The 9,773-nt window shown below is 41.7% G+C and overlaps 1 protein-coding gene across 1 annotated transcript in view; it reads left to right on the forward strand.

The window, feature by feature from the left end:
- SAE2 (SUMO-activating enzyme 2) overlaps positions 1-7,155 on the forward strand; it is an 80,762-nt gene extending 73,607 nt beyond the window's left edge. Inside the window, exons 3-11 of the mRNA XM_086495954.1 lie at positions 3,148-3,231; positions 3,348-3,566; positions 4,178-4,279; positions 4,357-4,818; positions 4,916-5,145; positions 5,244-5,337; positions 5,427-5,609; positions 5,718-5,815; positions 6,487-7,155. Coding sequence (XP_086352080.1) covers positions 3,148-3,231; positions 3,348-3,566; positions 4,178-4,279; positions 4,357-4,818; positions 4,916-5,145; positions 5,244-5,337; positions 5,427-5,609; positions 5,718-5,815; positions 6,487-6,733 — 1,719 coding nt within the window. The 3' untranslated portion in view covers positions 6,734-7,155. The remainder of the gene's footprint in view (positions 1-3,147; positions 3,232-3,347; positions 3,567-4,177; positions 4,280-4,356; positions 4,819-4,915; positions 5,146-5,243; positions 5,338-5,426; positions 5,610-5,717; positions 5,816-6,486) is intronic.
- The last annotated feature ends 2,618 nt before the right edge of the window (positions 7,156-9,773 follow it).

The raw sequence follows: 9,773 nt of genomic DNA on the forward strand, positions 1-9,773 counted from the left end.
AGGCTCTCCCTTCCGTAATTAAAATGAACCTTGAGCACAGTTCGGAGCACTCACCTTGAGCAAAGTTCAACATTCATTTCCGCTGCACCTTACAGTGCAGTTTCTGTATCAATTTTGCATTCAAAATTATGCGAGCTTTCATTTCAAAAGTACCGTTACATCATGACCATTGGTCTTCCCGGGGAAACTGAGAAGGTCATGCTTATCAAACACTTTAATGCTAAATGTACAATTAGTGCATGAACTAAGCGCTAAATGATGGTGGTCAACTTGAATAACATAAGATTTACCTGAGATCTCGTGAATATGAATTTCGATCATAACTTCTTTTCTTCTCATAATATGGAAATTTGTTCCATTCATCAAATGGAACGTTCTGGCCTTTTCCATAGCATCCTTGACATCAATCGAGGCTTTATGCTTAGGCCCAACGATAATCTTCATGCAGCCCAACAGATACATATGCACAGCATGTGTAGAGTTCATCTTACAAAAGTGAGTGCCTCCTTGAAAGCTGTAGTATAGTTGTCAAAGGATAGAGTTTTCATTGAAAGACTCTGTAGTATGTCATAAGCTTGAAGATTCCTATAATGCGAGATTTTTACCATAATACCTAATATGGTTTTACCACCTTACCACCAACCTTGCGTTTACCTTCATTGGAAACTTCGTTGTTTTATCCTTCAACACCAATGGATGGGCTTGGGAGCAAGCATTAGCATCCATGATAGGTTCACAAGTCACCTATGCATGCATACAATCACAAAAATGTTAGGTTATTTTGAAATTGAAACAATTCAATATTTGGATAATAAGATACAATGATATACATGCAAAAAAAACAAAAAATGGCATGAAATCCGTGCAATGATGAAGAGTGTTGCATTCCAACAATAGAAATGAGCCCCAACCACTTTCACCTCCTAAACCCTCCAAGAGGATCGATTTTTGCGAAATTCTTCTTGAATCTGGCGTAAAAATCAACCCACGTGGTAGGCTTCTCTGTTATATCACGCCACTAGGTAAGCGCCTTACTGCGCAAATAGAGAGTAATCATTTAAATCCTCCGATCGTAATGCTCTTCATGGAGATCAAAGTACGTAGTCCACTGATGAAGACAATTATTTACAGCTAATTCTGTACATTCCTTCTCTTCCCCTGAGAATTGGTAGTTTTGTACGGGATTGTCACAATGGGGCCAACCTTGTGAACGCCCAAAAGTAGCAATTTGCGTCTTCAATTGTTGAAAATGAAATGGTGTCATTCTCAGAAATGCTCACAGACATCGATTGAGCCGTATTTTCGAGAGCAACAACACCAGCATTAAACCCTTGTATGGCTCCTTCGAGAGAGCATACACGAATATTGGTTTGAACATTTGCATTTTCAAGAGCAGATATGTGTTGATCAAGGCTCTAGAAAGTACTCAATAGTCCATGTTTATAGAGCATGCGTGAATGGAATTTTAGTGTTACCTAGTGTGTTTTCGCGTTATGCATCTATGCTAGAAGAATCCATGATGAAACTTGGTAGAAAACAAGAATTCCCACACAAAATCAGGGCCTTTTAATACTTTTCCTTTGCAAAAATTTGGTTTTCGGGAAGCTCTTCGCATTCTTCTATAATCCAGGTGGAAGTGAAGACATATTTGAATTGCAACCACTTCGTAGGCGCTTCCTTGCAAAAGTAAGGCAAAGTACCATGTTTGGGCATTCCCTTTCGGATATGACAACGCTCTTCGCACTTTGGAATGTTCTGAAAAACAACCTCCCAAAAAGAAGATGTTGAATTGTTGTATGAATGCAAGAGCTCAGTGGGTATTCTTAAAATGTATCAACCTTGAGTGCTTGCCCACCCTTCTTAAAATCCTTAGTCTGCTTGCCCTTTTTCTCGAGACGGTCATACTGGTTCAAAAGGTACATGTGTCTTCTCTTCTTCCCTTATATTGACTCAACTATGTCAGAACTGTCAGAGGACGAGGTGTCCTCGTCGGAATTGTCAAAATGCTTTCGAGATTTCTCATGGGATCTGCTCAGTTGTCCTCGCTCTTTTGAGTCTTTTTCTACTTCCGGTGCTTCTTGTCCTTCTCATTCAAGTCGGAGGAAGCGGAACTTTACGAGCTATTAGAAGGTGAAGATTAACTAGGGTCATCTGCAAAACGTACACACTTCTTGGATTTGCTAGCTACCGCGGGACTGAATTTCCAACGCAAATAGCGAGGATAGTATACTTCTTCCGAGAGCTGTTCATAGTCTTCATTAGTTTATTGACCTATTGCTCTACAGCCAAGTCAAATTCATCTTGTGAGTACAGTTTTTGCTTATCAGCACTCGGCTTTGCTTTCTGTTTCATGGCCGACTTAAGAGGTGAGGGAATGGCAGCGTGCCATCGCAAGTGAATCTTGTCAAGGAGATGATTCTTCAGAAACTTTGCATACTGTGGATCTTTGGCGTAGTTGAGCATCTGATCAGCACGAGTGTCAACTTGCAATCGGCGCTGAAACCGCAATTGTTAGGCTGCCTGACTTCCCAGAAAATAGGGGCCAAAACTGGGAAAAATATGAATTTAGCCCATATGTGGAACCCAGCCACATAGGGCAGATCGGAAAATACCCTAGACGCTGGGTCACCAAGTGGCAACAACTATGACAATGCCAGCAGTACAGGGTGGGAAAACCAATGGTGCCAAGTTTAAAAAAACGAGGCTCGGCATGTCCACAAAACGGCCGTCGCTCCCTATGATCAACCCCTGGGAAATATCGGGACACCAGCAACTCCGCTAGGATCGGCTAGCTATAAAAAAATAAGGAACTCGAGTGGCATGACACATCTCATAGTTGTTCCCTCTCTAGCTGGGACTGTATCATCCAACCACTAGTTCTGATAGTGAGGTTTGGGAGGTGCTATTTGGAAGGGTTAGTTCATTGCATTTGTGATTACAATTCTTCGTGCTTAAACGACATTTGAATTGGTAGCAAAACCCCCGGCTAATGTGTTGGTTTGTAGTAGAAATATGGTGTCTGTACTTTTTGGGTGGGTTGTGATTTTCATATATATTCTTTTGTCTTGTTGATTTTTTTAGAGATTTTTCAGCCATAACTAAGTGGAGTTTCTTTAGATAACAAATTAACTCATTGTTGATGAGCAGATTGACTTGGACACGATCGAGGTCAGTAATTTGAATAGACAGTTTTTGTTTCGGAAGCAGCATGTTGGGCAATCCAAGGCCAAAGTAAGAGGAAATCTTTGCTTCACAAAATTAAGTTTGCATTTGAGGGTTTTCTAGGCCCATGCATTTTACAAGCACAGAGCCATATCATTTACTTCTCATTGCCTACTTTTCTGCAGGTTGCTCGTGAGGCAGTGCTGAAGTTCAAGCCTGACTTGAAGATTGAGGCTTATCATGCAAATGTGAAGAACTCAGATTTCAATGTTGATTATTTTAGACAGTTCAATGTTGTGCTAAATGGCCTTGATAATGTTGATGCTCGACGCCATGTGAATCGCCTTTGCCTTGCTGCTGGAGTCCCACTTGTTGAAAGTGGAAGCACAGGCTATCTTGGACAGGTGATTTGAAGGACTTTGTTTCTTGAAGCACCTCGATTTGGACAACCAGAATTAAAGCCCGGATCATAAGATTTGAATGTTAAACTACGTTTGTTTGAGTTCCTGGTGGCGAAGTGAAGCATGCTGCAGGTTTAGCTTGAGCTTTTAATTTTTGGTTGTCTTGATATTGGTGGTTTTGATTACCCTTCACCTTGGAGCTAGAAAATTCCCTTTGTTAGCTGCTGACGTGGTAATTTGTAATCTATGGGTTTGTTTAAACAAACCTATAAATCAACCCTGGACAATTTCAATAGGCACTCCTCTCTTAAATCACTTTCATTAGGCTAGCACTGACTGCGACTTCTTTGGGCTTGTGAATGGCAGTGGTGATTGTTTCTTCATGAGATCACTAAGCTGCCGCGTTCTTTACAAAGTTTAGTGTTAGCGTTGTATAGTTCTCGTTGATGAATGTGATGTGTTGTTCTTAACTGTTTAGTGGGTAAGCATGGTTATTTTCATCGCTTACCATTGTTGAATGCTTCTAGTGAGTACCTGGCATTCAAGAAGGAAACTCTGGTATCATTTTAGTAAATTGTGCGCTGTCAATGGATTGATTGTCATGTCTTTGTCAGGTTACTGTGCATGTCAAAGATCGCACAGAGTGTTACGAGTGTCAGACCAAAGAATTACCTAAGACATATCCAGTATGCACAATCACCAGCACACCCTCAAAGGTGAGGAGATTTTTTGGTTCTTAGTGTAATTACATAACATGGGCTTTCTAAGATTTTCTTTCTATTAACTGTTGCAGCCAGTTCATTGCATTGTGTGGGCAAAAGATCTCCTTTTTGGGAAACTTTTTGGTGACAAAAACCAAAGTAGTGATCTTGTCGTTCACACTACTGATCAAAACACTTCGGCTGCTACGGAAGATGCAGAGTTTTTCAATCTCAAGGATGGAGAAACATTTGAATCTTATGCCTGTAGAGTGTTTGATGGTGTTTTTGGTCACAATATTGAAGTTGCTTTGAAAAATGAAGATACTTGGAGAGCAAGAAAGAGGCCTAGACCGCTGCATATAAATGAGGTCTGTTCGGATTCAAAAAGAATGCGAATAGATACATTGACTAGCACGGCGAATGGAAGTAGTGAACACACAGTCTCAGCAGCAAGAATGTTGGGATTGAATAACCATCAAGAAGTTTGGAGCCTAAAAGAGAATGCGAGTGTGTTTTTACAAGCATTAGAACTGTTCCATGCGACGCGTAAAAAAGTAAGCAGTTGCTTCTTTGAAAATTAGATGGTTGCATTGATCATTTTGAAGTGCAAAAAAGTTTGCTAAAAAGCATTGCGAGATTTCTTTTGTGCAGGAATTTGGGAGCCTTGTGTTTGACAAGGATGATCAACTAGCTGTGGAGTTTGTTACAGCAGCAGCAAACCTGCGTGCCTCTTGCTTTGACATTCCCATGCAAAGTCTGTTCGAAGCAAAAGGGATTGCAGGAAATATTGTGCATGCAATAGCAACCACAAATGCGATAATATCTGGTCTCATTGTTCTAGAAGCTATCAAACTTCTGATGGATAGTCTGGATGATTGCAGGCAAGTTTGAGCTGGGGGACATTGTGTGTGGCTACCCTGGAATTGTTCTCGAAGTCTTGTGGGGTGTAACTGTTTGGCCTTGGTAAATTTGTGGTCAGGACAACTTATTGCTTGGAATATCCAAGAAGGCGGATGCTACTTATGCCTGCTGAGCTTTCTGGTCCAAAGTCCTCGTGCTACGTTTGCTCCCAGGTCGGTTTTGAATGATGAAGTCTTGCAGCTGGCTTACCTTCTGGGTCATATCATAAAATCTTGAATCTGTCCTTTTTTTTTTCTTCCAGACCCCATTGTGTCTTGAAGTCAATACATCGAATACAAAGCTGAAGGACATTGTGGAGAAAATTGTGAAGGGAAAACTTTCTGTTAATTCTCCCATAATCATGCAAGGTTCTTACCTCATTTATGAGACTGGAGAGGACTTGGAAGAGGACATGGTTGCACGCTACAATCAGAACTTGGAAAAGGTCTGTTCTATTTTAAGATTTAAGCTGTCAAATGCATGGTAGTGGGCACTCCGTTTTTGCTGTTAAATCTTGAATATGCACAATTTCTCTTGGTTTTACTGTTTACAGTGCCTGGACTCTTTCCCCACACCGATTGTGGATGGCTCAATATTGTTGTTAGAAGATTTGCAACAGGAGTTTACGTGCAGTCTTCAAATAAAGCACAGGTGTGCCTTTGTCCTCTCATCACAGGTTGAGGTTCCAAGTACTTACTACTATCTATTCCCTGCAGGGTCAAGTTGTTCGTTCGTTGTTTGAGCATGGTAGCTTCAGCATCTTACTACTAATCCCACTCATTTATGATTATGATAATAAAAACACATTCTTGAGGAAAAGTAAATATCACAAGCGTATTATTTTATTTGAAAAGATATGATTTAGTTTCTGCCATTTTAAGGGACTATAATCATTACACATCATTTACGAGTTAAATATGCACTTTATTCTTGTCAAACACATCCATTGAGGGGCGGGAGGGGGGGGGGGGGGGGGGGGTAGGCTCCTGAGAGGCCTTCTCCATAAATCTTATCACTTTCTTTTGGTAGAGCTGTCGCTACAGGCCTAACCTTCTTTGCCACAGTTTTTTACTTATGTTCTCCAGCGGGCAGGGGCGGGGGGAGTAGGCTCCTGAGAAGCCTTCTCCATGATCTGATCACTTTCTTTTGGTAGAGCTACTGCTACAGGCCTAACCTTCTTTGCCACAGTTTTTTACTTTGTATTAACCTGTATCTCATCTGCACTGTCCAAATTATCTTTCATATGAATGAGAATTCGTAAATAAAAGGGAAGGGGGAGGGGGTGTGAGTTTTGAAAGAGGCTGACTGTTATAGACCTTCAGGGAAACATTTGATGAAGAGAAGGAGCCAGACAACATGGTACTTTCTGGAAAGTTTTCTACAGCAGCAAGGGACCAGACATCGCTTGGCTTGGTGCAGCCGGCAGTGGACAACAATCCTATTCAAGCCATAGAGGATGATGATGAAGTGATCTTGGTCGGTGACGCAGCCAAATCAGGCATCAAAAGGAAGTCCTTGGAGGAAGACGCTGTTGTCTCTGGAAAGAGGCAGAGAACAGAAGCTAGCTAGTGCTTTAACTTTGACACTTTTGAAATCCCCTGAAGGGGCTTATATATTAACACAATTTAACAACTTAGACATAAGGCATCTCTGGATAAACGCTGCCCAACAACACTTCTTATGTAGCTGCTTGTTAGAATATGAGGCAGAAGGATATGGCAGGTTTAGGTGACGTGCCCTTCAAGCTGTGCAGCATCTTCCAGTGTAAGAATTGTTGCTTCACCAAGGCAAAACTTGAAGGCAGGTACAATCATGGGATTAACATTGAAGTCCCACTTGTATTTTGTACAACCATAACAGGTCAAAGTTTCCTAGTTGAAATGTTGCCAAGCCAAAGTAAAGTAGCAACTGCGTCTTAGCAAGATAATTATGGCACTCAGAGATGACATCAGTAAGCAAACCATACGAATTTAAGGTTGTTACATCGTGTCTCCACGCTATTCACAAAGATTGTTCTATTTCTATCCGGTAGCTTAGATTGCGCATTCCACTTCCTCTATGTCCTTATAACAATAGTTATCATAGTGTACCTGTGTGTGTGTGTGTGTGTGTGTGTGTGTGTGTGTGTGTGTGTGTGTTTTACAAAAAGAAAAAGTGTGTGTGTGTGTGTGTGTGTACATATATACATATGCTTGCTCTTCAACCTCTTAGAGAACGATAGAGGTGCATAGTTAACAGGAATGTGCATACCTTGTTGCTTTATGTGAATGTTATAGTTCTCATTGTTGACTTGCGAGAGGAGCTACAGAGACAGTTAGATGCATTATAGAGCTATGCACATGATCGATTAGTCTATGAACCTTGGCAAGACCAAGGTGAAGACATTTAACACCTCAATACAGTGGATGAGGACGTCAGCATCAACGTTTATGTATGGTCAAGAAGCAGTTGAGTATGTAGAGTCCTACACATGTGCGGGACTCATTTTTACAAGACCCTATGAGTGAGGCAGTATGTAGAGTCCTACATGTCTGGGAGTCATTTTGACAAAGGCAGCAGTTGGAGTGGATGTGAGAAAGGCAGCAGCTGGAGTGGATGCTCAATAGTCCTACACTAAGTTATGGAATTACTATAGACATGCTTTATTATGGAGTTATACACACCATAAAAGGACTTTCAGACCTTCTGCAGACGTGAAGAAACATTTCATCTCTCTCTCTCTCTCTCTCTCTCTCTCTCTCTCTCTCTAGTAGTAGTATCTAGTTCTTTTGTACCCTGTCATGGTATTAGATTCACCATTTTGTAACAGATTGGTCTCATAGGTCATTTTGGCCTTTTGAAGACGTTAATATAACAGTTCATTTCATTTCATTTCTATGTTTGAGAATCAGTTCCACTGCTGTTAAGGCAAATAGCAAGCAAAGACACTCATGAGCGCTCTCTCTCTCTCTCTCTCTTTTCTGAGGTGTGTGTGTGGGTGTGCTAATAAAAAGAGGAAAATGGTATAACCTTTCTATCACCCAAGTGTGGTAAATTGGTTATGCCATTTCCCTCTTGAATAATAGGTCTTGAGTTCATCTCCTCGTCGACTAGATCTTTAAGGTCTCTTGGGATAGTTTTCTACGACGTTAAAACTCTCTCCTCTCCTTGTCGGGTAGATCTGTAAGGTCTCATGGGATAGTTCTCTCTCTCTCTCTCTCTCTCTCTCTCTCTCTCTCTCTCTCTCACACACACACACACACACACACATACACTAGCTTTGGGTCGAGACTAGGAGATAACACATGGAGCTTGAGAGAGGGTTGCACTACACATGGCATTGCCCAGTCTACTATGAGATACAAGGCCGCTTCCATTACTTGTTCAAAGAGGGCTTTGGACCATTCTCCAGAGTCATGGGAAACGAGGACCAGAGGTACTTGGGTTTGTTGTTGTTGGAGCTGTGTAGACACAAAGAGAGCCTGATGAGAGGAGAGGCTAGCAAGTCTCAGAGAAAGATAACAAGCTTCTTTAGACCACATTCTCCTCACACATCAACCGAGCGACGGAGCTGGGGAGATCTAGACGTCCATGACTGTGGAGGACTACAGAGCATCGACGGAGGTTGTATCAGAGGATTTGGATCACTTTGGCCCGGCACGCACGACACCTAGTTAGACTACTGACCATGGAGGACATTGATGAGATCCGCCAGCGACCGATGCTAGATCTCTTGTTATTTAGCTCTTTCTGAGGATATACCCACATCGAGTTGTATTAGCCCCCCATTCGCTTCACCCCCCACTCAATCCTAGCTAGCTGCTTAGTTCACATCTAGCAACTTCGGATTCCTTAGTATTTCTATTTTGTTACTCAGACTTTGTATCAGACCCACCACATTGTAACTTTTTGTCTCATAGGTCACTTTGGCCTTTTGAAGATGTTAATATAACATTTCATTTCATTTCTCTCTCTTAATGAGTACGTAAAGTAGGGAGGTAGCACTAGCCACTCAAAGAAATGATGTGTAATGCAAGTTTGGCTGGCCGCTAGCTAAGAAAAGTCCAAAGGCTATCTCTTCCAACCAGCCAATGCACAAATTGGCCGGGCAGGCCAATGAAATTAGTGCAACACAAGGTCTTTGGTTGTGCTCTATTTCTCCTGTCAACACCAATGTATCTGCTGCCTCATCTGATTTCATTGACCGGGCAGGCCAATGAAATCAGTGCAACACAAGGTCTTTGGTTGTGCTCTATTTCTCCTGTCAACAATGGTGTATCTGCTGCCTCATGTTCTCTAGCTGGTCTTTTGATATGCTCAATTGCATAAAGCTCAGCCAACTAGCAATCCATTTTCTCATCTTGCCAATCTCTCTCTCTCTCTCTCTCTCTCTCTCTCTCTCACACACACACACACACACATACAACGGGTCTTGAGTTCAACTCACCTCATCGGATATATCTTTAAGGTCTCTTTGGATAGTTTACTATGACGTTAAAATTCTCTTCTTCTTCTTCTTCTCCCTCTCTCTCTCTCTCTCACACACACACACAAAGCACTTACATATTCAGAATGTAGAGATGACAAGATGGTATGACTATGTAGTTACCATGCACTAGGAGAGCCACCA

The sequence above is a fragment of the Adiantum capillus-veneris genome, chromosome 22 (assembly GCF_014529385.1).
Source record: "Adiantum capillus-veneris isolate H3 chromosome 22, ASM1452938v2, whole genome shotgun sequence".
Lineage (NCBI taxonomy): Eukaryota > Viridiplantae > Streptophyta > Polypodiopsida > Polypodiales > Pteridaceae > Adiantum > Adiantum capillus-veneris.